The 26,933-nt window shown below is 35.9% G+C and overlaps 1 protein-coding gene across 2 annotated transcripts in view; it reads left to right on the forward strand.

The window, feature by feature from the left end:
* TAFA5 (TAFA chemokine like family member 5) overlaps positions 1–26,933 on the forward strand; it is a 396,426-nt gene that overhangs the window by 308,589 nt on the left and 60,904 nt on the right. For both annotated transcript variants that reach the window (XR_013340007.1, XM_077783423.1), the window contains exon 4: positions 11,132–11,259. Coding sequence is in view for 1 of the 2 variants with exons in the window: in XM_077783423.1 (XP_077639549.1) it covers positions 11,132–11,259 (128 nt within the window). In the remaining variant the exon portion in view is untranslated. The remainder of the gene's footprint in view (positions 1–11,131; positions 11,260–26,933) is intronic.

Below are 26,933 nucleotides of genomic sequence, written 5' to 3' on the forward strand. Positions count from 1 at the left end.
AATCTTTGTAAGAGACATCTAGAATATCTACCTTTTCACTAGCCAAAAGTTAGGAATTTGAAGATTAAATTAGAATACACAATATGCCGATAATGGCATAAGGTATCTGAATAATTTTGTGTTTATTAACATTATTAGAAAGAAATATAATATATACACCAATATATACATATTTCCATTGTTGAACATAAAGGAATTTTTAAAAAGTGTAAATAGGCTCTACACTTAGGGAATTATGAAAGGTTTTTTTTTCAGTTTCACTGGAGAAATTGTACACATTATCCTACACTTTAATACAAAGTATTCTATTATTCCAATACAACTAAAGTGGTTAAACAGGGTATCCTGCTGTCCAGAGTAAAACACCGCAGTGATGTAGTAATAGCAACTTTTATTCCTGATGTCGTAGATGCATAAATACATACATACATGCTTAATGTCATAATTAGGCATACTGGGTTAATTTAAAGGACCATTTTGCTATGTGAAAATATTAAAAAAAATGTGGAGTTTCCCTGGGGGGATTTCTTGAAGATATTTTTTTTGTATGTTTAAATGTTGAGTCTAAATGAACACTTAAATAGTTCAGTATTCTGCTTAAGAGAAGCATAGAGAACTAGCAGTTGTTATTTCTAAATCTGCAAGGGGCTATTTCCAAGCTGCAGACTCAGTCAAGCAGTGCTTTATTCAGAAGAACCCTCAAGAAACCCATTGCAGGTTTTGCCTGAGTCAGGACTGTGAACTTGTACTGTTTGCTTTGTTACAATTTGTAGATATTTTCAAAGAGGTTTCCCCATTGCTCTTACAAAGTAAGAGTCACTTGAGAAAGGTCTTTTTCAGTTGCTGTTATAAGAAAACAATTGCATTCCTGCAGATGGAGTATTCTAACTTGCTTCTATTCCAGTTAATTTTGGGGTTATTATCTCCTGTTTGTCCAGTGTTGATACTTAGTTTGTTTTATTTTCCTTAAGATACTTCTGAATGTTGCAAAAAAAAAAAAAAAAAAAAAAAGCAAAAGGAGGAGATTTAAAATTTACATAATTAACCTTTAGGCACACAGAGTGTTTTGTTAGAGATGTGACTTTATTATAGCTGGCAGTAGACTACTCAATCATATGGGGTTTAGTAAAGGAAGACCAGTATATCCCTATGAGAGTTAAATGAGTCCTATAGGAATAATACTAAAATCTGTAGAACTGAGAAGTTTTGCCTTTGCCATTGAATTGTATAAGCTGCCTTAAGAGTTTTTAGAAATGTAAGCATTTTCTGAAAGTTAGCACTGGAGGTCTTTCTAAAAGTTATGTTTTATGCCAACAAGACATTGTTGAAATTGTTATAGAAATTACTAGATTAAATTTTATGGCCTTTGAAAAACTTTCTTGTTTCTGTCCCTACAATATATGACTCTATCATATGTGTACTCCTGCAAAGGAGTACACATATGATGTAAAAGTTGCTTTAACTCTCGATGTACTGGCTTCATCAGCTGCTTGTGCCTGGTGGTCTGATTTTTAACAATTGGTGCAGTTGCTGAAGAGCCACAAATGCTTACCGCCCTTAATTTTAAGAACTGATGGTTTAGAAAAGTCAGAGTATATTTTCTGTGCTGTTACTGTGTCCTTTGTCCCAACCAGCCTCCACTGTGCAGCTTTTGACAGGGACAGGCCTCCTGCTTGCAAACAGAGCGGCTGTAGCATGGGAGCACATGCATGGCCTGCCCTGGGAGAGAGGCAGCATTTCTTCCACTTTTCACCTTCTGGCAAATCCTTCTAGTCTGATTGAACAGAAATAATTTTGAAAATTTAAAGTTAGGTTTTCTGGTGGTGAAAAGGATAGCAATATCAAGAAGACGTGACTGTTCATAGATTTGCTGGACATGTGTTGATATGTCAAATATTGCCTCTTAGATCAAGAAAAGCTATTCCTTCTAATCAGTGACTATTTCTGTTATAGAACTCCTTCTGAACTGTAGTGTTAATAATTTTTTTTTTTAGTAGAATCTTGAGGATCTTAGAAAATCAATTTTTTGTTGCATTAGTTTCACAAAGTAAAAATGTCCATGCATTAGCTGAGTTTTAGAGATACAGTGTCTTTTTAAGTTATCTGCCTCCCAATTTTATGAGCATTATAAATATAAATTAAAAATAGGAACCCAAGGTCAATGGAAGGAACTCATTTGTATTTTATTTTTTATTCTTACAAAACACTGGGAGAAGCTCTACAGAGAAAGCTTGACGAAGTAACAAGACAAACAGTTGTCCAAATGAAGTACAAAATTAATAAAATTGTATAAGATCATAAAATTTTGGTATAAGGAACGGTAATATTTTTGTATAGATGAAAAGCCATCTTAAAAAAAAATCACATGACCTAACCTGTCAGTCAAAAATCATTCTCCACAGCCATAATATCAAACTGCTGTCTGACAAGATGTGTGATTGACTGTGCAGCTGAGATATAGCACATCCACATGTAACAGGGTTTCACCATATCAATACAATGCATGTTATATAAACTAATCTTGCTGTATTTTAACACCTTTTTTTCTTCTGTTGGTCAAACACTGGCTAGTGAAAGCAGAAGTCATAAGGAAAGGCCAGTTTCCAAGCTAATGCTCAACATCACAGTTCCCTATGGCAAGTTTCCTGGGTCACTGACACAAGCTTCAAAAGAATCACAAGTGCTTATATTAATTGTATTCTCATTATGAAAAGTGGTAACATGAAAATGGTTCCCTTTTTCTTTGTTTTCACCTGTTTCACTAGTTTTATTGGTATTTTTCTTAGTCTTCATTCTTGAAACACCAATTTGTGTCAAAATCCCCAGTATAAATGTAGCTTATATTTAATATTTGATGAAAACAAAAAGTTACAGGCTTACCCCAAAAAGCATATAGCTTACTGTGACACAGCATCTAGTCATATGGAACAGGGGGAAAGCACTTTGGGTAGGAGATAAGTTCAGCTTCATTACTGAGTTTCATTTTCTAATACTTTTAATTGTTCTCACAGTGACATCTTAGTCTGTTTCTGTGCTAGTCACCGAGCTCATTTCAACTCAATTTGCTTCCATGTTCTGTTCATGCATACATGACAAAACGAGGGCAAAGTTTTCCATTGCTCTTGTTGTTGACAAAGGAAGCCCATTGTACTTGAGAACAGCTGAATTATTATCTCTTTCAGTGCACAATAAAATGTCAGCACCATGTCACAGCAGCAATACACATGCTGGCACCAGACTTGGAAAGTACCAAAAGCAGTGAGGGCCACAGCAGAACCATCAGCTAAATGCTTGTCCTTTGAATACACATGGACATTGACTAAAATTCCCAGAAACAGATGTCAAAAGATTAAAGACTAATGGATTTCTCTCCTTAGGCACATGAAATCTCACATTCTGATTTTCATTGCTTTGCCCATGCAAAACCAATTGTCAGATGGAGAGTGCTTCTTGTTCTTTTCTTTTTCTTTCTTTTTATATTTTCCTTACTAAGCATGTGTAGAGTTCATTAAAGGTACCCGGTAAGACTGGGTACATGAACTCTTTACAGCTAGAGTCCCAAGAAGGACCTTGATCCTTGGCTATAATTTTAGTGTGTGTTTTGTGAAAACTCTGACCATGTAACTTAGAGCAAGTTTAATCATTACAGTGGCATCCTCCTTAAAATTATTGCTTCACTGGGATTTAGTGATTACTTTTGATTGTTCAAATGTTTCATAGCTAGGAGAGTTCTCAGGGTCCTTCTTCCTCTTCCACAGCTGCCCAGCCTTCTCTGCATAAGGTAGGGATGGCTGTTCTCATTTGACTTTTAACCATAGTGAATCTGGTCTTCCACTGCAGTTCTCTGTTCATATCATCAGGAGGACTGAAACTGGTGTACTTGAGAGAAGAAAACCAAATATGTTTTGGTCTTTTGCCTTCACTTAACTACATTGTCATACTCCTCCACTTACTGAACAAGTTGCTCAAGTTTTTTGACCTTGTCCATTAGCTTCAGTAGCTACTACATATAGCTGGGATTTATCATCTTTTTCCTTCCTTTCTTGCCTATTTTTTCCTCTAATATCTGTTTCCCCCCCTACTTCCCATTTTAACCCTTCTTGTCTATTCTTTGCCACAATCTTCAAATTCTCTTCTTTGGGTCTGAAATTGCCGTCCCTCTCCAGTGAAATTTGCTGTTCTTTATGTGCTGGCAGCAAAGTGAAATGTGATGAAAACCTGATCTCTGAAGGGTTCTTTGCTGGCATATCACTGATCAGATTTTTAGTAATTTTTACTTTGCTTACAGCACACTAATTGAATACAGCAGAGCAGAACAGCAGGGGACAAAAACAGAAAACACTGAATCCTGACAAAGGCTTTTCTCTAGGGGTAGGTGTTCTATTAGCATCTCTTATTAGACAGCAAATGCTAACTACCCACAGACAACAAAGCAATAACATCATTCATAGATTGGAAACCATTTAATATGTACCTCTATGGATATTCAGACAACTGCTGAAATCCTGGGCAAAGTTGTAGGCCCTATAGGTTACCTATTCTAAAGACTGACATTTTAATGTTTAGTTTAAAAAAGCTAGTTTTGAAGATACTAGAAGCACATGTATTGTCCCTAAATAAAATTTAGCATGTAAATTTTATCAATATTCATCATTTATTATAGCTGTCAGGATGCTTGTTGTGACCCTGTGAAATTTAATAAATTATAATAAATGTTTTTTTCTGTTTCTGTCCAACTGCTTTGTTGGCAGTTGGAAAATATGTGTTATATTTGATGCATTACTTTTCTAAGTAAGCAATTTTGCCAGTGAGAATACTATTTGCCAGTGAGAGACTGAGGAGTTGAGAACAAGTGCAGAGATAGATTACAATCTCAAATGAGAGCAATTAGAAGAATACTGGCCTTTGAAAAGTAAAATGGAAACAGACATGAGTTGAGAGTGAAGCTGATTTGTACGACTCTTTCCATGTAAGGATAATGCTTCTGTCATACAAATATTTGAACATCTGGATGTAGACTAGTGTAAAGTACCTATCACTATATCAGTGAGTCACATAGTATTAAAGTTTTCCAAGAACTGAAAAGAGAGAGGCCAGAAAAATACATTCTAGTTTCTACACTACAAAATGTCAGGTATCATGTTCCTTTGCCATTAGTCTCATATGGTTTTCATTGTTTATTTATTTATTGTTTGGGGTATCATAATGAGGAAATTCTTCTATTTGGAGACACAAACAGGAAAAAAGATAAGAGCTGTTGAATTTCATGAGAGTGCTCCTAGAATCTGAATTATACTTCAGTTTTAGTTTGCGTAATTATTTTAAGCTGTCAGTATATATTTATTTCAAAGAGTCTTATGAAGATAAAGCAAAACATTAAGTATGTCATAAAATTGAACAAATGCATGCATGCCTTTCTAAATGGAGTAGTTTAAGTTTGGTCTTACTTTTTCTAAATATTTTCAAGTAGTTTTTGCATCAGTGGTTTGCTAAGCTTCCTGATTTCACTCAGTTTAATCCAACAACTTCTTACGCCAGGTAATTCAGCTAAATTCCTAGGAACCACTCATATAACTGGCAGTGGTGTCTCTTAGCGGGTCTTTCTTTGGGATAATATGGATGACTACATAATTTGGAGATTGTCTCCTAGGTATTATCCTGCTTCCCCTAAATACATGTTGTACAAGGTGCAATCTGCATCATTTCTGATAAAGCCAGATTGTCATTCTTTTTCGGGGTACAAGTGAACATTGACGGTATTTTCTCAACCCAGGGGTTGCAATAAGATTTATCCCTCAGTGGAACTATGATTGGATGAGCTGCAGGAAAAGCCTCTGCCCCATCATTCAATCTTTTACTCCTGATCTAGTTACCTGGTCTCAATTTGTAGCTTCTCTGTAGCCCACAGGAGATCACTTTTTCCCATATATTTCTCAACCTCAGCTAAAGCATCCCTCCCAATCTTGACAGCAAGAGCTAAATGATAAAATAGGTGTCTAGACATTGCTATATTGCTGTTCTTAGAACTAAATAGTCTTTGGTCTAGATGCCCTATAAATAATTGAGACAATCTAACTCTTTGTGAATTAGCAGTGCTTCAATTCTTTTTAAGGAAGCAGAATGACTGCTGTAAAAGGTAGCCAAGCTTTGTGATGTTTCGTTGTTGTAAAATAGATTGACATTTGGGGCTTTTACACTATTACAGTCAAATTGCTGCTCTAAAGACAGTTCATGATTGCAGTATCTTAGAGTGGTTTGATTCAGTTTGTCTTTCAGATGGCCTTTTTCCTGTTGCTGCAATTTAAATGATATATGTTTTTGAAGGCATTTACTTTGCATATTTTTGTTGTTGTTTAATTTTTTTATGTATACATATTAAAATACACTCTCTCTGTGAAGAAGGAGGGACACAGAAAGATCTCCGGTCTAGTGATCACTAAGAATTCAGAGGTTTTGTTTCCACCGGTGCAACAAATTCTTGTGTGACCATGGTAAAGATGATTAACCTCTGTTCACATTGGGGACAGTGAGAAGAATTTACCAGTCATAGATAAAACTAGCTAGACATAAGAAGTTCTGAAAGATGTTTAGGGATCTTTGCTACATAGATAGTGTATATGTACTGAATCAGGCAAAGGATAGAAGTGGTCAAAGCAAAAAGCTAGGGTTGAAAAAATGGAAAAAGGAAAAATATCAGATAAAATTTAAAAAAGGCTAGTAGATGAGTGGGATTATGAAACCAGAGATCATTTGAAGGTGAATAATTATAAAAAATGTGGTCCTATTAAGTGTTAATAGGGCAAGCAAAATACACTGAGATGAATGTGTTTGTCTATGTACTTCTATAGAGGTGAAGCCAAAGGCGTTTCTAAACCTTGGGAATGTGCTATGCTGATCAGCTTTCTTCAAAGTTCAAGGAAAACCACAGTGAAATAATATATGAAAGTCAAAGAGGAAATATTTTCTCCAATGTATATGTTACAGCTTGCATTAAGTGCTAAAAATTACCATTAAAAAATAATGTGAAAAACAACATCATTTTGGAAAAAGTATAGTTGAGATAAGTTCTCATTTAAGATGTATGTTTCAAAATGTTGTGTTCTGCTTGGAAAAAATTGTCCCTTGTCCCTACTTCAATGTATCTTCTCTGCTACTTTTTCTTACATTATTCAGGCTAATGCATCATGGGTTTGATTGCATTTTATAGATGTATAAAAAAATGAATATTCATTTTGCACACCACCTTTTATGCATAAAAGTATAATGTATTCTGAAATCATAAGTGTCAGTATCCAAATGCTGCTTCAATCAATATTCTTATTTAGTGAAAATAAAGTGCATTTTTACTTTTAGTTCCCCAATTCATTCTCCATTAAAAAAAAAAAAAAAGAGACAACAAACTGCAAGAATCTGAGCAGTTTAATTTACCATATTTTAGATGATTCTAAGTTTTTGTATTTACTGCTGCTGAACAAGACTTATCTTAGTTTTTTGCTATCACAAAGAGTTGATGATTTTCAGTTAAAAGATTGACTAGAGATGCAGACACTGATAATTCCCTGAGTGTGGGTTGAATCTGGAAAAAGAATGTCTAGAAATTAAACCATTATTTTCCATATTAATATTATAATAATATAATATGAAACCAGGTGAGAGGATTATTGACAAAGCCTATCTAGTGTCATTATTTAGCAGAAAACAATCTGTGATGTTCTGAAACACTACTCAGTTGAGCAGTCTTAAATTAGACTATACTGATCATGAATGGAGACTTTTTCAACAAATAACTGGAAATTGATTGCAAATTTCTCTGTCTTACAAAACAGTTAAGATCACATTGGTGGGTATTTTGTTGTGATGTTGATACAACATCTACTTGCATCCAATGCCTCAAAACTATTTGCCTGAAAACCCCTTGGATAGAGTCCATTTGTTCTCCAGTTCAAATGGCACTACCCAGGAAAGCAATTCTACCATGTGCTGAGCAATGTCAGTTCCTATTAACTCCAGTTTGAGTGAAGAAGCACGGCCCTTCTTAGGAGATGCAAGGTAGTGTCAGCACAGATTCTAAAGCTGAATTCAGTTCTTTGCAGAAGCTCTGCACAAAGCCTGTGTATCATTTAATTCTTTATAATGGAGCTCAGAGTGGATTTGAAGAAGCTGATAGGCTTTTTGCTCTTTTGTCTGCAGAGGGCTGAATTACACCCCTGGTGAATATACACAGAAAAAAGGCAACTACACTGCCTCAGGAAATACGCTATATTCCTTTGCTTTGACTAGTATAACTCAGTTTCAATTACTGATGAAAATTCTTTGATATTATGCTGATAAAAACTGTTGTACATTTTGCTCCCTTCCTATATTACACATTGAGCTTCACTCTCATACTGTGATATAATGTGCAAACTGAAAAGTGAAAATGCAAAAATAGATGTAGTCCTGCAGACAAGAACAGGCCTCCCTCGTGGCACTGTATGTGAGGGTCTGTGTGTTGGTGAGGCTCCTGAAGCAAAGCAATGAGTGGGCGGAGAAGCAGAATTAAAGGGATGTAAAACCAGTAATGGGGAAGAGATCTCAGCAGGAAGCAGGATTGGAAGGGGGTGTGGGGCTGAGAAGGCACAGTTTTGATACTGATTAGCTTTAAATCAGGTGAGCTGCCTAGCTTTTCCTTACAAAAGGAGTTCTGATTCTCAAGCTTAAATGCTGATCTATACACAGCATAGAAATGTTTCAGAATTTATGTTTTGTAAAATACCCTTGGTGTGTTTTAAATTTGTGTGGATATAGCCAGTATCCAGAGCAATGACCCCAAGGATTTGTGATAGTAGCAACAGCAACCAAGCAAACACTAAGAGTAATTCAGTGATACTTTTTTTTAATGAGATTACTTCAAGTCATGTTTCCAGGAAAACCTCCTAGCTGAGATAGTAAAGGCAATCTAGTGGATATTTCTGAGTTTAGTTTACTATTCAGTCTCTCAGTGATTCCTCATATTGTTGAAACATTTATAGAAACAGCCATTTTGATATGTGAATTAAGAAAGATATGCATGCAAGTAGGTCAGATTTGGTGTTAGCATTTTCCTGAACATTTTCTGTTAAGCCTGTAACTGGATGCAGACCTTCACTTAAAGGATGAGGCTGTTATCTGCTACAAAGGAGAGGTTAGTCTCAAAAACTGATATGATCCAGTTACCAGTAGAGCAGTACCTCTGGCGCCCAAGCAGAATCCATATTTTTGTGTATTGTGTGCTAAAAATCCTAGAAGAGTTGCCTCAAAAAAAATTTAGTTATTAATCATTTCACCATAGATTTATATATTCCCTAATGAACAGTGCAAATTCTGATGTAGACATTTAGGTGCTAAAAAGGTTTTATAATTAAAATAATATGAATTTCAGATTGAGCTTCCACTGAAAGAAATCAGGTTTTATTATATTACTAGAGCGTACCAACAATTATACCAGAGCTGAGGACACAAGTTGTTCTTTGTCAAAATATTGGAAGAAGTTTTAGTAAAATACTTTAAATTCCACTTCTATTTCTTGCCATGATCCAGTGGCATTGGGAATTGTATTCTTAAGTAGTTCCAGACAGAAGATGTCAGGCTGAATCACACGTTCACATGATCATAAAGCTGCATCTTTCACTGGGATAAAGTCTCCTTGGACCCCAAAGGAATTTGGTACAGCATAAGCTTCTTGTAGTCTTCTTTTACTAAGTACTTCTCCTGTAGTTCTCTTTTTGCTGGGCTTATTTATGATTATTGAAGGTGTGTTATGTGTATTGGTGTCACACATCAACATAGAGGAAGGCACGATCTGTGTCTCTCTATGTGGGACAAGTTCTGGCCTTGAATCCTCGGACACTTATGTGTAAACTGAAGTGCTGAATCTTTCCTATAGTGCAGCCAAGAACTGGTGAGATGATCCCTGGAGCAACTGAGGACCATTTTCTGCAGACTACAAGCCTTACAGCAAAAGCTTGAGCAAAAGTTAGTTTGGGAGACCTTACCTTGTTTAGCATGAATATATTGCACGTACATTGTTCAAGTGCTATATATTGTGTCTCTCTGTATATGTATTTTATAAAAAATATCCTAAGCACTCCACTGTACAATACTGTCTTCAGTGAAGAGTGAAAGAATAACAGAATACCAGATAATTAGTAATATTGTTTGCTATTCTATGAGCAGGAACCTAGAAAATACAAAGGTGAACGCAAAAGAAGTAGTATTATAGTCCAGAGAGAGGTGTACCGGTATTAAAGCCCCTTCTCTCCCTACCTTGAGGAAAACATTCCCCTTACAACTCCTTTGTTTTTACTTTATTGCAGTCAGGGCTCTGTTGTTCCAAGACTCCATGCTGTGTATGACCTTGCAGAAACTTTGCAGAACTGGCTTGCCAGAGACACAAGCATTAAGAGTAGACACGAAATACATATCATGCCAGCTTTCGTTAGAAACCTCCCTAACTAGGCTTCTTTTCCCTTGTAGTAAAAGGCTGTTTGGTCCTGTCTTTTCCCTCAGCTTATTGTCTCCTTCGCCATGGTTTCTCAGCCTTTGCTTCATTCAATACCTGTCCTTCCTATGTTCCTAGGTTCTGCCCTTGACTATACCCCTACCTTTGCAAGTATGAGAGAGTTTCTCAACTGCTGTCGTTAAACTGACCCCTCTGTTTATTATGGCTTTTCTCTTTCCCCTGCATGCCTCATGTCTATTTACAGTGTAAGTACTTCAGGATACGGACAGTCTGCTTGGGTTTGTAGAGAGTCTAACACAATGGATCACAGTTGTGGGACACAAAAATTATTAGTTAGGATAGTAAGTTTCCAATTATTAGTCCTCACCAACAATGTTTCCTTCATTGGAATGAGCATTCTTTTGATTTATAAAAAAGCTGTCTTTTGTTTTTTTGTTGGTTTTTAAGTTTGAAATTAAATTTGTTCGCACAGCAGGTGTTGTAAATAATTTTGTAAACTGCTTAGGGAGGGCTGTCTTCATCATAAACTATTGCTGAATCATTGGATAATGAAAATAGACAACAAATGAGAAAGTGTTTAGACATAAGTAAAATGTGAATTCTCCTGCCAATTGTTTTTGGTTTTGTTTTTTCTTCTTTTCTGTTTCATAGCACGAATTATCAAAACAAAACAGTGGTGTGAAATGCTTCCATGTTTAGAAGGAGAAGGCTGTGATTTGCTAATCAATAAATCAGGCTGGACCTGTACACAACCAGGAGGACGGATAAAGACAACCACGGTAGGTGACTTCTCTGTTCTGTACTTCACTTTCTTATTCAGTTTGGTTTGTTGAAAAACAAGTGAGATTTTTAATTGTTTTTCAGCACTTTTATGTAAAGTTTATTGCCTCATAATTAATCTGTGTGCCCAAGTGAGCATGCTGAAATACACAGCAATATTATCAAAAAATACAACAATGGAAAAGATAACAAAGGAAAATGTATAATTCCCATGGTTACTAAGAGTTGATAGTATATCAAGGTTTTCTCCTAAGACACCAGTGGCTTAACTAACACTTGTATCCAACCTGAAGACAGTATCTTATTGTTTCAACATACAGAAACTTATGCTGTGTTAGTGTAGGGTGTAAAACTCAATGTGTAGTCTAACAGGGTGAAAAGAAAGCTTTCTCTGGGAGTTCCGAAGAAAAATATTTTTTGCAATTCTGGCTATACTGGAAAAACAAGTTGTTCAGATAGATCTTTGGTTTTCAGTGAGAGATACAGAAAATATAGCAAAAGATCCCTTTTCCGAGCTTGCTTTGGCCCTGGTTTGTTGATAAATCCCTCAGTTCTCTGATTAGGTATCTTTGGGCATATGCTTGTGGTGAAGCTGGAAGTGTATATGACTGTATATAGTTTCTAGGGCCTATAATGTATCAAACAGATTTTTAGAAAATGTTCTCAAATGCCAGAATTTTTTTTACTTAATAAATGGAAAGAATCTGAAGAGATATAATAGAGCAATTTTTTGCTAACTTGCTAGGCCTCTTCAAATTATTTCCCCTCCTTATAATCTTTTTTTAGATTTATAGGGAGCTTGAGTGTAATTTAAATAAGTGCAATTTCAAGAATATTTAGTTTTAAAAGTACTTATCAGTGAGGACTAAATTAATGCCCATCATGCCCTGCACAATTTCTCTGTCTGAGCAGGAGATAGACAGCAGTATAAAAACTTGTATTGTTTTAAAATGTCTGTAATGTTAATTTAGAAAATTAACATTATTTCACTTTTTTTTAAAAAAAGGAGATTTTATAAGGCTATATAAGATATTTACAAAACAAATGTTATGTCTTGTGATCACTACTTTTATGCTTCTGTATTTACCAGATATAATATTCTTTATGGACAGGGCTATAAAACTTAACTTGTGTCTGAGGTCTTACTTAGATATAGTTTGCCTTTACATCTTTTGCATTCAAGCTATGTAAATCTTTTTCATTCAAGTTATGTAAGAGTGACATTAAAAACAAAACAAATAAACAAGGGAAGGAAAACATTTTTTAAACATTAATGCCAACATTCAAGGGCAAGGAGATCTAATACTATAAGTTTGTCATACTTGGAATATAGTATTAAATCTTGTTAATTCAAGAGTATTTTCTGTATCTGAGGTAAACAGAAACCCCATGTGCTGTGACACATTGCCAGCTATCATTTTAGCTCTTTATTTGATGTTTAATGCTGATGGCATGACTGAGTAATGCAAAGTAAGCAGAGGATCTATCCTTCAGTTTCTGTCTTTAATGAAGTGATTCAGATATGCTTTTAGATTAAACACCAGAAGCCTGATTCTGAACTCTTACTTGTCTCTATAGCTCTTTAATGCTATTGACATGAATGTAATGACTCATGAATTTTATTGATATAAATTAAATCATCATCATGCCCCATCAGTAAAAATAAGACCATGGCAAGTGTAGTATTGTAAAACAGACTCTCCCCACACAGATGCATCATTGTCTTTGGCGAGGAAAAATTTTGCCAGAGAGACAACTGCAGAAAAGCTCTAAGCATAAGCCCTCATCTAACATCAAGCAGTCTTCAACAGTTGGTATCACACATGCAGACACACAACAAACATGCAGTACTTTCCAGTCAAGCCAGACTAGCAACTCAGAATGCTTACAGAAGCTCTGAAAGTAGAAGGGGGAGAGGGAAAAAAAGACAGGAAGAAAAACAAATTCAAATCCCTGCAATAAATCCTAGCCTATAATATAGTATTAGTAACATATTATGAATTAAAAAAAAAAATGTTCTTTAGCTACTTGGTTGAAAAGTAAGCTTTGGACCATGGTAGTAGATTTGGAAACTGTGTCATAAGATGACTCCCTGAAATTCATGACTATGATTAAAAGAAAAAAAATCCAATAGAAACACTGAGAGGCATTATTTACTGTAGCAATATTCTCAGACCAACAGCTGCTAATGCAGTAACTGCTGTTTCTACTCCTAATCAACACACAGTTGCCATGCACTATCCTGCCATTATGGTATTTAAGTGTACTAGGAAAGACTTCTGGCTGTGAAGGGCCAGAAAAATGTCCACAAGATAGTATGGGGAAAAAGTGTCCAGACATACTGAATTAGTTACTGTATCCTGTTCTGAAGTAGAAATAATTTCTCCAGCAACAGCCAGATTGAAGTCTTCATTTTTTAATGTCAATTTTGTTAAAACACATTCAGTAATCTAATATCAGCGGCCCTGTCCTGCTGATATAGTTTGCATCTTAAAGATATTTTTGGCAGTAGATCTTGAGTTATCATACTGATAGTAGATCATATAGCGGAGATATCATTGATAAATGCTGACAATAATTTGTCACTCATACTAAAGTCAGAACAGTGTTGAACTCTGATGGACTGAGACCAGCTGTTGTGATAATACCAGCTTTTCACATTGATTCCAGGTAGTTTTGTAGAAATGCAACTTTTAAAGTACTGGTTTTGGAAGCAGCATGTGGAAAGTTCAGACTTGTAGAGATCTTATAGATGATATGAGCTCCCTTTTAAGTGAGAATATTTAAGTGAGAACTTTAGGACTCATAATTAAATATGCTTCTTAAAAAGAAAGGAAGAAATAGGATTTGTTTTCTGTAGATGAGTTAAGCATTTAGTATTCTTTCTATAAAAATTTCAAGCATTCATTACTGCAAAACAGAAGTACAATTTCTGTAAAATGTTTGGAAAGGGTTGCTGCTTTTTACTTTAGATTTTGTGTCAAAATTGTTTACACATTCTATGCAGAGCCAGATTTTTCAACTGGCTGGCACTTTTTGTGATCACCTCTGGAAATAATGCAACCAAATCAGAATTCTCTCCTCACATGAGCAGCAGTGTTTTAGATTCATTTTGTGCTCACTTTGCAAAGCTATAAATGACTATACAAGGTGCAAGGCAAAGGAGAATCAGACTCAAAGTATACTCTAAATGGATCTGGATGTCACTTCTGCCCTGTTGTTCTTTCTACAAGGTGTGAATGAACCAAAGATTTTTCATCTGCTAAGAGGCTTTTAGAATTGAGGACTGACTGGGCTAACTGCCAATCTGTGTATTAAGAGGCTGACTGTCAATACAAGGAAATAATATGGCAACTTGCAAAGGAAGATAGCAAGAGAATACTATACAATTGTTAGCAAGTTTAACATACTAAGTACTTTCATATTACAAATGTCCTTACGGTCACTTTAAAATCTCCTGCCTTTAAAAATTTGTTCTCCTTTTGCTATCCTCATTACTTTTTCAATTAATTACTAAAGTTAAGCTGTATGAATTTTAAAAATATTTTATAGTTTTAATTGTGCCAGAAGATATGCCTCTTTTTTAAAAATAAGTTGCTGAAGGGCCTTTCCATTTTATATTTCAAGTGTAAAACCAGCTCGTGTATAAATGAGAAGATGCACAATGTATTGTTTTTACAGGGGAGATTAATTTTTAGCACCCAAGTGTAGATATGTTGTCAATGATCCATCACTACCTAATTGTTACTTAATTAATTCCTTCTTCTACATAATGCGATTTCAATGCACGGAGCTTAACAGAACATTCATGCGCCAGTTCCTTGGTAGCTAACCTTTTAAACCTTTGTGATTTTACTGCTAAATTAGCTGAAGTGGGAAATTAAGGAATATGGAGAAGCTAAGAGAGAGCTCACAGTGGATAAAAGGTGTAATTATTCTGACATGGAACTCAGTGCTTAGCTAGTAAAATTTACTAAGGATCTAGCTCCACCAAGGGACCTGACTTTCTTAATAGAGTTTACTTACACACAGAGAAACTTATCATTAATAGAAATGCTTCATCATTAATATAAATGACATGCTAGCTGGGTTGGAAAGGCAATTTGTTCTTTAGCCTCAAAAATACAATACGTATTTGTATTGGCTGTAATTTAAATATTTTTTTTTTTTTCAGCAGAGCTTTATCATGCATATATGTATGATTAAGGTAACTCAAATATACTGGCATGATTTCCAGCACTGATTTATGAGCAATGTGTTTTCACTCATACAATTACATTCAGGTAAAAAGAAATATATATACATATATATATATATATATATAGACATATAAATATACATATATATATATATGTGTGTGTGTGTGTTACATATTTGTAACATACTTGAGAATTTACTTTTTTTTAGACTGAAGATCAGCTGGAAATATCCTGAGGCCATGGTCTAGTGGTCTGAGCTTGGGAACTGGGAGCCAGAATCTCCTGAGCTCTAATCCTGGCTCTGACAGTGACTCCCTCTGTGGCCTTGGGTAAGTCACTGAACTCTCTGCCTCAGTTTACCCAGCAGTAGAAGTAAGATTAAGAATTCTTAGCTCCATAGGTCAGGGAATTTGGGAGTCCTGACTTAACATTTTAAGAGGTTTGTCAATTCAGATTAACTTAGAAATAAAAATACTGTTATGTATAAATGTCCTTATTGGTAATATTCCTGCTGTTAGGTATTCACATAACACTGGTATTCCTGTATTTAGCCTCACCTACATTCCAGCTCTGAGTCTTTCTAAATGTACATTTCACTTCTCCACAGCTCAGCTGATTTAATTTGGTTAAGCTGGTTTTGGCAGTATTTTGACATCCTGCCAGTTCTAGTTCTCTGTCATTCCAGGATACAATACCTACCAAAACAAGCTTTCAGGCAGCACCAGATTAGAGAACTGAAATGTTGCATGCATGCCATGCCAAATTAATTTTCACCCTTCCCCTTTGTCAGAAGTGGTGAACTTATGAAACAGATACAATAAAGCAATTCTTTACACATCATAGCCATGTGCTTCAGTGTCCACTCTATAGATCTGTCAGCAATTCATCTGCTAAGCTCCTTCACAGTGTGAATTGTAACAGGAACACTGTGTGTAGACCAAGATTACAGAGGACACTTTTCAGCAAGATGGTTTATCCCTTCACTCCAATCCAAGTATTAGCTTTTAGAAACAAGAAGGAAATTAGGATCCTGAATGTTTCATTGCTTATAGTCAACTGTTGGACAATCAGGATCTTTGGCCATATTTTACCTATGGGACTCCAAAGCCCATGATCTTACACAATTTGAGTCCCTATGTCTTCTCTGTCTTTTCTTTTTCTGTGTATCCCTCTTCATGATGGCATGCCTGCCACTGTCTTGTGAGAGATCTTAACAGCAGAAGAAAGGACTCTCACAAAAACACTTCTGTGGTGAAGTAGATCCTTAATTCTTTTGGGTCATGCTTCAGATATACTCACTCCTAATTTCTAGTTGGTCGTCTAGACATCTGGTTTAAGAAAACCTCTATTTCCACAAATAATCATTTGCATTCTTAACTCCTTCTGACGGCCAGTTTTGTTAGCTCTGAGACCATTGCTTCACCAAGCATTATGCATCACAAAGTCCTTTAAAACTAACTTGGGTCTCAGTAGTATGCTTCTGAAATTGATATTTGATTAAGATTTTCCAAGACCACACCACATAACTGGAAGTTAGCCTGAAATAACTTTCGTATGTTGAAACATTGATGTGTTCTATTTTTCATATATGCACATCAAACTGAGAAAGGGTAGAACATGAACACTTTCTGCAGAGTAACTTTGGCAGGTCTTGTTGAGATCAAAAAATCATGATATTTGCATCTGTGACTGTACATATGAACTGCCAGAACTAGGTTACTTTTAATTAGCATCTCATTCTAATGTAACAGCATATCTATAAAAATCAGTCCTATTCATTGTACAGTGCTTTAACTGAGTCTTTTAATAGTTTTGTATTAATTTGATGTTCTTCTCAGTAGTACTAACATAAATGATGAGAGAAAATACCAGTTCTTTACATGTTATAACCATGGGCTTCAATGGCCACTCTATAGATGTGTGCTACAAGACCTAGCTTCAACCTATTTATTTCCATGGTTTACAAGATATTTTAATGCTTTGAGCAGTTTCCATTACTTTAATTGTTTACAAAAGGTATCCTAATCTGCAAATTGTCATCATTGACAGTGTTGGAAATAGATTATCTTATGTTAATTTCCAAGAAAGGTAGTATGGGAGTTAGATGTCATAATTCTCAGAAAAGTTAAATATCATGCTTCTAATTCTTGTGTTAGAGAAGAATAGTCCCTTTAGACAATTTACAAGCAGAGTGGTAGGAGGGCCTTTGTGGCCCCGTGTCTTAAGGACTACATGCACAGAGAAATCTAAATAGAAATAAAATCCTCATGAAGCTGAAGCATCTCATGAAGGGGCTGTACTATTCCTTCAAAATACACAGGTTTTCTTGCATGTTAGTAATGCTTCAGCTAGTACAGTCTTTTCAAAGCTGTGCACTTCTTTGTCATACCAATGTGTTGAAACCTGCACATCCTATTTTCCGTTATCCTTATCAAAATACGCTTCTTCACGTTAAATAAGTAATCTTCAAGTCCTAAGCCAAAATGCTAGCAAAGATTTTGTGGTTTTTGTAGACTTTAGATTGAAAGGAGCTGTCAGATACTTAAAGAACCACCTTAAAGAGATTAGCCACCTTCCTCTGTCATGAATGCTGAATACTGGTTCTATTGATATTCACTGATCCACACTGCTTGAAAAGAGACCAAAATTTACACCAAAAATATCTTGTAGTAAAATGGCATGCAACATGAAATCATACTTTTTAACATCTCAAATAAATACTTGGAAGAAATTAAGTAAACTCAAGTTTTGTTCTTCACTTTTAAAATATGTATTTTCAGATTATAATGAATTATAATATAGGGTTTTTTTTTTTTGTCTTTTTAAAGTTAAGAAAGAAAATATGAATGCTCGCTTCTGCATGGGCTATTTCAAAGATATTGCAATTACTGTGCAAATAAAAAACCAGAATTTTTAGATATGTAAGAATTCTAGACATATATTTTCTTTCAGGTTTCCTATTAGTTAACTCATATTCATTTTGGGTCTTCTAGCATTCAGTTCAATTTTACTATGCTAACTTAGAGAAAGGCCAGCTATGGATTCAGTGAGGTTAATCTAGTTTCTGATTAATGCTTACAAACTTTGGCTTTTCTTTGTTATATAGATTAATCTATATTTGAAAACAGCTACTGCACTGTAAAATTATCTACATTTTGATCTGTTTGAGGTCTGAACTGTCAGTTTCAGTAAGTAAACAAAAGCTGTTTCTACCCAAGGAAATAATAATAATTTTCAATCATCTATTTCATGGGTTTGAGGAATGAATTATGGTTTTACTAAAAACATTAAGCAAAACCTTTGGCTGCTTTTTTCCTATATTTTGAAACCAGAAGTCTGAAATGTAAATAAAACTACATCTGGCAAGTTCATTGACTACTATGTATCATAGTATGAACACATATATTAAATTGTGAATGTTTAAGAATATTCAAGTAGTCAAAGGCTTTAAAAGCTGCATTTTAAGCAATGTCTAAATTGTTACATTGGTCCTGATAAACAGAAAATGCTTTCATTTGAAATTATTTCTAAACTGAATAATTTTCCATGACATCAGTAAATTTATGTTTTTATATGGGGTTAGGATTCTCTTTCATCTTCCCAAAACCAAAATATAGCCTAAATTTGAAAATGAAAGGCTTAGGGCACAGAAAATTCACACATAGTGAATTGTCAAGTATTGATAGTTCAAGTAGCTGTCTGGAAAATTTGCAGGCCCATCAAAGAGTGTATGTGAAGATCCTGATACTAGATTTTTTTTGTTATTGTTTAACACTCTGGTCATTTGCATTCAAATAAACCTTTCCAAATACTGAAATAGCATGGTAACTTGTCTAAGAAATAAGTGTATTAAGAATTAGTACTGAGATGGACTAAAAGCATCAGATAAACCAAATTCCTATTAGTAATGGTAATATTTGGGCTTTTTGTGTTTTGACAATTCTTAGCAAAACAGACATTATAAATGTGATTAATTTTCCTCAACTTATCATTTTAGTGCATTCAGGTACTTTAGGGTATTGATGGCATCTTGCACAGAGTGAGCATCTGTAACATAGAACCTACAGACCCCAGTGCCCTTGTGGGGTGACAGCTGGAAGTCAGGCAGAAGAAGGTGCTGGTTCACTTTTTGTCTGTTAAGCAACTAAATCTCATTCCTCATCTGCTAGATCAGATAATTTGAGACAGTGCTCTCTGCTCCTACCATATATGCTTAATGATAGATTGATATTGTCTGAAGGTACTGATTTCTTGCATGAATATGGGAAAAAATCAATTTTCATTTAATAAGTGACTGAAAAGAAAGACTGAGGAAACAAACCTAGAGCTTACTTATGCCATTTCTTGCACTAAGTAGCACAATACACTGTAAGAAGGGATTCAACAGATGCTGAGTGCCATATGGTTGAACTGAAAAGGACTACAAGATACATTGTGCATGTGGAAGAAAAATAGATTTGATAATGCAAATATGGAAGAAAGCTGGAAAGACTAATGCAAAACTTGGTATATAGTTTAAAACATTTTTTTTTGTGGGCATTTATGAAGGCTGGAAACTGGTATGTTATACCAACACAAAAAATTTAAAATGCTAAAATTCTTACACACCCATTTTGCACTTGTGCTCATGACACAAGTGTTAGAAGCTGAAGTTGTTGCGCATGTATATCCATTTTAGAGCATTTCCATTTTTAAGAATAGCCACAAAGATTTTTGTTAAATCATGCAAAGCATGATTTCTTGGAGCTAGAATTCTTGGACTGAAAAAAAACAAGCAGTGAATAAAGAAAATGAAAAAGGTGCTCTAGCTCAGGGATTTTTATAATAACATTTGACACATTATTTCTTAAAACCATACTTGAAAATTAATTCAGAAAAGGCTATCATATTGAAAACTGTCATTTCAACAAGATACTGATGAAGGACCTGTGAACAGTGCATAATAACACTTAACAGGAATGTATTGATCTAGGTCGAGGTGGCCCAGGAAGTGACAGACTTGTGAAAAGTCTAACAGTATTTTATTAAGAATGGTTTCAAAAGCATAAGAGGTATTAAGCTGTTAAGTGTTATTGAAAATCTGTGAAAGGTAGACACATACCAGACATTTCTGTTTTTCAGTATTCTCCGGCTATGTCTTCATTAACCATTACGAATAGAAATACTCAGTTACATTATGTCTGCACATAAGTTTCTCTGCCTTGGGGGCAGACCCTAAGAATAAGGTTGCCAGTTTTTTTGTTCTAGTTAGCTCCTGCCCATGAGGTTTTGTTTCCAGCTACTCCTCCTGGCCATTTGCACATGAGTATGCAGGGGTATGCAGAACACAATTCAGTTTACATTGTCATAGGAAAGTGACAGCCCAAAGCTTGGGCTATTCCTGTTTCTCATTAGATCTTAGCAACCTCATTACATGAATAAGACAAGAGGTTGGAAGTGAACAAAACTGGCTGTTTCCTTGATCCAAATAAAGCCAGGCAAGGGTGGGACAGTAAAATCAATCAGCCACATACACAATAAGACCTTTTCTTTCAATTAATAGTGCAGCTTTATAGTACTCTAAACCAACATAAAGCCAGACTTTCCATTCCTATTCTCCCACCTCACTATGTCCATATATTTCTGACCTCTGTTTTGGTCAGGCACTAAGTGCTTATGGAAGTGTCTGGGATACCAAAATAGGCATCACTTTTTGCCATCACTTTAGTTTTCAGCCACATCAGCTTCTGACTGCAATACTGCAGATTAAATTATTATAGGCCAAAATCTATGTAGTCTGTCTGTCTTTATTACACATTTCCAATGCATTTGGGCCATCAGCAATTGCTGATGGATACCTAGTTAGCTTTTTTCAGCAAATGCTGCTATTCTTCCCCATTTGCCCTTGCCAAAGAGTTCCAAAGTTGACTCTGAAGTAAAGACAAAATGCATTCAATTCATCACTCACGTGAAATACACCAGTGTACCCCTACATGAAGGAGATAAGATGTTCTAAAGTTCATGTCCTAATCTGTGGAGGATGTTATACTTTCCTACTTTTCTGGACCAGGGCTTTTAAAAGTAGCATCTCTATCTTCTAATAAATGTACTTTTTTTTTTTCTTTTTAATTTCTTTTCTCTTTTATTCTTTTCTTTTTTGTTCCTACCATTTTTCGTTTTTCTCCGTGAAGTACTGAGAATTTTCCCTCACAGAACAATTCTTAGAATTGAAAAGAATGAGAATTTTGTGGAAAGACTGATAACTATTTCTTATAATAGTAGAAGTAGCATGGGAAAGATCAGGTACAAGCCAATTACTGTGTTTTTCAGAAGGACATGAACAAATGTGGCCAACTTTACTATCCAGCCAGAGCAGTGGGTACCTAGCCAGACCTCCAACAGGACACTGAAATTTCTGTCCCAAGTGGCTTTGCAGTCAGATTAGATATCTCCAGAAGAATATTAAATCTCTTCAAACTGTTTTTTTTTATCCCATGTCAATATAAAAATGTATCTATGTTTCATGGAGAGACGTCTGTATCCTCTGTTCTTTCCCCTAGTTAATGAGTGTCAACTATTGAGCTTGAACAATATATTCTCAATTCTCCATGTGACTTCAGATTTGCTGCACAGTGCTTTAGTTTTTGAAAAGGGACTGATAAAATGTTCTGATTTGAGATATTTGCCTGGTGATCATGGCATTTTCCTGGAATGCAGGAATGGGAGATTTAACCACCCTTGCCATAAATAGGTCTAGATGCATCCCAGATGATTGGTCTACCTACTAGACTGATAAGAAAATGATGGATTGCCTTACTGTCATCATTGTTGCTTGAGGTACTGCTATGTCTTCCCTGATTGATCCTGGTGGTTTAACCACACTTCATATTCTTGTCTGCCTAAATCTGGAAAATAGTATAGGGCCTCAGTTTAGAATGTGAATGAACATTTTTTATTTAATACTAGCTTCAGAGACATCTAATAAATGTAAATTCTAAAAGACATGTAAATTAAAAGAATTGAATTTGGAAAGTTTAGATATTTATCATGTAACATTTTAGGTGGCTTGCCTTTTCCTTTCATGTTACTTGCTAAGTGATCATGGTGATCATTGCAGAATTTTCTACTGACTTTAGAAGTTTTTTCATAGTAAATTGCTATTTGTAGAAAAATAAGAACTTGGAGCCTTTAGAGATTCTGAACAGAGGCTGTGGATATCTTGGCTATTGCAGGCAATCCGGAGGATCAGATTTACCCATATAATGCTGCAGTAAACATGTTCAGTGGAGGCTGGGGGAACGGTGCAAAATGTGTTTGAGGGAGGAAACTTCCAAACATTTAAGTTTGATGTCTAGCTTTATTTTTATAGTCACATTTTATGTCTTTATTTTTAAATCAAATCATCCCATTACTCTTATTCCACAAGACAAGTTGACACAGAGTACCACTGTTTTTGCCTCTATTTCATTAAGTGCATATTTGCACTTAATCATCTGATTTTCAGTAGGCTTTGTTATGTTAAATATCCTTTTATCTTTGTTTTTCCTTTGTGAACTGCTGTTTTCTCTTTCGTCTTATTCTTGATGTAACTAACTACTGAAATCAATGGTATGACTTGAAGAATAAATGTGTGTTTATGTAATAATGTTAGACAGAAGGTCCTCTAATTGCAATGTGAATGTTTTCTCAAATGTCTGTGTTTCACAAGTAATCTTGTAGTCCTTCTTAATAAATGATAAAAAATATAAGACCACTGGCAGATGTTTAAAATCAAATCAAGAATTCTTTGGTAGCATGTGGTAAACATGCAGCTGTTCTGCTCAAGGAAGTGTAAAAACGTCTCTACCTGCACTGCTGAAATGGTCACACTGTTCTCATTGGGCTGTCATCAGACTCTTATGAGAGAATGTATATACTTAGTAATGTAAGAATCAACGCCCATTCTATCCCCTAGAAGTAATATTTCATTTTTCATTTAGGAACATCAAAATTGAACTGGGTTAAAGCATCCTCTTACAGTGTGTTTTGTATCTAGCTTTGATTTGTTTTTGATTCAACATATGAAAATAAAACTCTAACACTAACAAAAGAATAGTTGTCTTTTTATAGTGATCTTGAAGGAAATAAAGGGTACTGACAAAATGGCATTCTCTGCAATATAAACATTTTAATGAAAACCAGAAATGCATGACTTTATAATACATTTTTATTTTAAGTGCTTCAAATTAATGAACTTCAAAATGAAACAAATTATGAAACATCTCCCAAAGTTCTGCAGATGTTGTTGACAAAGCAGTCGGTATTTGAGTACTATTCCTGTTGAAAGATACAGTACTGTGCTTATGTGTTATCTCTTCACAAAGTTATTGAAGTAAGGTGAATTTGCATAGACATAACATGATTTTTTAAAGGAAAACAAAAAATATAATGCACAAAACATCTGCCATATAAATGTCTGTATGCATGCAGACTTCTGCCATGAAGGTGAACATTGCGTAAAAATTTGGTACCATAGCTTAGAATAGTATTGTAGCTAGGTTTTAAAGAGAAAAATATCTTCACAGCAGGGTTTATATGGCTTTTCAAAGAAATCTTCATTACAGTATTATTCAGCTTAACCAAAATCTGAAGAAAACAGAAAAAAAAACCAAACAAAAATAAGGAAAAAAAACCCCTCCAAACAAACAACAAACAAACAAAAAAAAAACACACACACAAAGAAACCCCAACAGAGCCACACTTATTTGATTGACAGGGATATTAAAGATAACAGAAGGGCTGCTATATATTTGTTGCAAGTAAGAGAACGACTAGGGATAAATGTGTAGCCTCTCCAGAAGGAAAAGAGAGACCTTACTATCATGGAAAAAGAGAGTGCTGAGTTTCTCAATTACTTCTATGCCTTAGTCTTCAATAGCAAGTTCTTCAGTCATGCCACCCAGTTTTAAAAAGGTAAATGCAAGGACTGCGAGAATTAAGGCCTTCTGTAGGAGAGGGTCAGGTTCAATAATATCTGAGGAACTTGAATGTGCACAAGTCCATGGGACCTGATGACATTTGTCCATGTGTCCTGAGGCAGCTGGCAGATAAAGCTGTTAAGCCACTATCCATCATTGTTGAAAAAATTGTGACAGTCAGGTAAAGTCCATGATGACTAAAAATGGGAAGTATAAGCTCCATTTTTGAAATGGGAAAAGCAGAAGACCTTGGGAACTACAGAGCAGCCAGTCTCACCTCTGTGCCAGACAAGATCACGGAGGAGGTTCTACTGGAAACTGCTGAGGCACATGGAAGAAAAAGAAGTGATTGGTGAGAGCCAACATGGCTTTACAAAGGGGAAATAATTCCTGCCAAACCTGGTGACCTTCTATGACAGGGCTACAGCACTAGGGGATAGGGGCAGAACAACTGACTCCATCTCCCTGGACTTATGCAAAGGCTTTGGCACTGTGCCATGTGAGATCCTTGTCTCCAAACTGGAGAGACGTGGGTTTGATGGACGGACCATACAGTGGATAAAGAACTGGCTGGAGGGCTGCATGCGGAGAGTTGTGACCAGGGGCTCATTGTCCACGTGAGTTGTGACCGGGGGCTCATTGTCCACGTGAGTTGTGACCAGGAGCTCATTGTCCACGTGAGCTGTGGCCAGGGGCTCATTGTCCACGTGAGTTGTGGCCAGGGGCTCATTGTCCACATGTCGAGTGGTGCCCTCAGGGGTCACTACTGCAGCCGATGGTGTTCAACATCTGCTGGCGATGTGGATGGTGGGATCAAGTGCACCCTCAGCAAATTTGCTGCTGACACCAAGTTCTGTGGGGCAGTCAATACACTGGAGGGAGGGGATAATGCCATCCAGAGGGACCTGGACAGGCTTGAGAAGTGGGCCTGTGTAAAAGCCATGAAAGGAAACAAAGCAAAGTGCAAAGTCCCACACCAGGGTCGTGGCAATCCTAGGCACAAACACAGTCTGGGTGAAGGAGTGATAAGGAGCAGGCCTGCAGAGAAAGAATTGGGGATGTTGGTTGATGAAAAACTCAACATGAGGCAGCAGTGTGCACTCAACAGCCTGGAAATTCAACCTGGTCTGCATCAAAAGGAGCATGGCCAGCTCCGCCACCAAAGGAGATGGTTGTTCCTCTGTGTTCTGCTCCTGTGAGACCCCACCTGAATTACTGCATGCAGCTCTGGTGTCCCCAACAGAAGGACTGTTTTAGCAAGTCCAGAGGAGAGGCCCAAAACTGATCAGTGGGCTGGAGCACATCTCTTACAAAGGGAGGCTGAGAAAGCTTAGGCTGTTCAGGATGGAGAAGGTTGTGTGGAGATTTTATAGGATCTGTTCAGTATTAGAAAGGGGTCTGCCAGGAAACTGGAAAGGGGCTGTACATCAGGAACTGTAGTGACAGGAAAAAAAGTCAGTGGGTACAAATTGAAGGAGAGGAGATATAGGTTAGATATTAGGAAGAAATTTTTTACTGTGAGGGTTGTTAGACAATGGTACAGATTGCCCAGGGAGGTTGTAGATGCCCGAACCCTGGCAGTGTTCAGGGCCAGAATGATAAGACCTTGATCAGAATGGTCTAGTGGGAGGAGTCCCTCCACACGACAGGGGTGGTTTGGATTAGATGATCCGTAAGGTCCATTTCAACCCTTTAGCCATCTAATTCTTTCACAGACTGAAAAGCTAATAGTTTGAGAAGAGACTAGTAAACCTCATGATCAAAAACCAAGTTAGGAGTGCTAAGTAATACAGTTAGTGTGTTATTGCTGATGTTTTCAGACAGATTTTCATTGATTGATTTTGTACACATCACATGTTTTTAAAATCTGAGGTTGTTACAGCTTTGCAAGCAAAATGGTACACTGGAAAGATATGACAGATCTCACAAGAGTTCTATAAATAATTCAGCAACTCCTTCTCTTTTTGGGGTTTGCTTTTCCTTTTTTTTTTTTTTTACTTATTTTGGTTTGTTTTTAATGAGACCTTGAATCAGGCACATCTCTACTCACAAATCATGTATATATTGTGAAAAATGTGCTAGTATCAACAAGACTGAAGACATACTGTACTGTATTCCCTACAGCATCAAGTATGAATTCTTGGTTCATGTTTTAAATTATCAGCATGCTGAACTGATAAAATTGAATTGAATTTTCTGTCCATTAGTTCAAGAATTATCCACTAATTCATACTCAGAGAGAAGAATGTTCACAAATAAACTTTCTCCTTTCCTTTTCAGTGTTAGTTTTGTTCCTACTTACAAATGCAGGGGTAGATAATGGTTATGACAGGAATAATAAAATCATAGAATCATAGACACATTTTCACTGGAACAGACCTTTGAGATCACTGAGTCCATTATCATAACACTGCCAAATTCACCACTAAACCATGTCCCTAAGTGCCACATTTTTACATATTTTAAATGTTTCTGGGGCTGGTGACTCCACCACTTCCCTGGGTAGTCTTTTCCAATGCTTGACAACCCTTTTGGTGA

Source organism: Lonchura striata, chromosome 5, assembly GCF_046129695.1.
Source record: "Lonchura striata isolate bLonStr1 chromosome 5, bLonStr1.mat, whole genome shotgun sequence".
Taxonomy (NCBI): domain Eukaryota; kingdom Metazoa; phylum Chordata; class Aves; order Passeriformes; family Estrildidae; genus Lonchura; species Lonchura striata.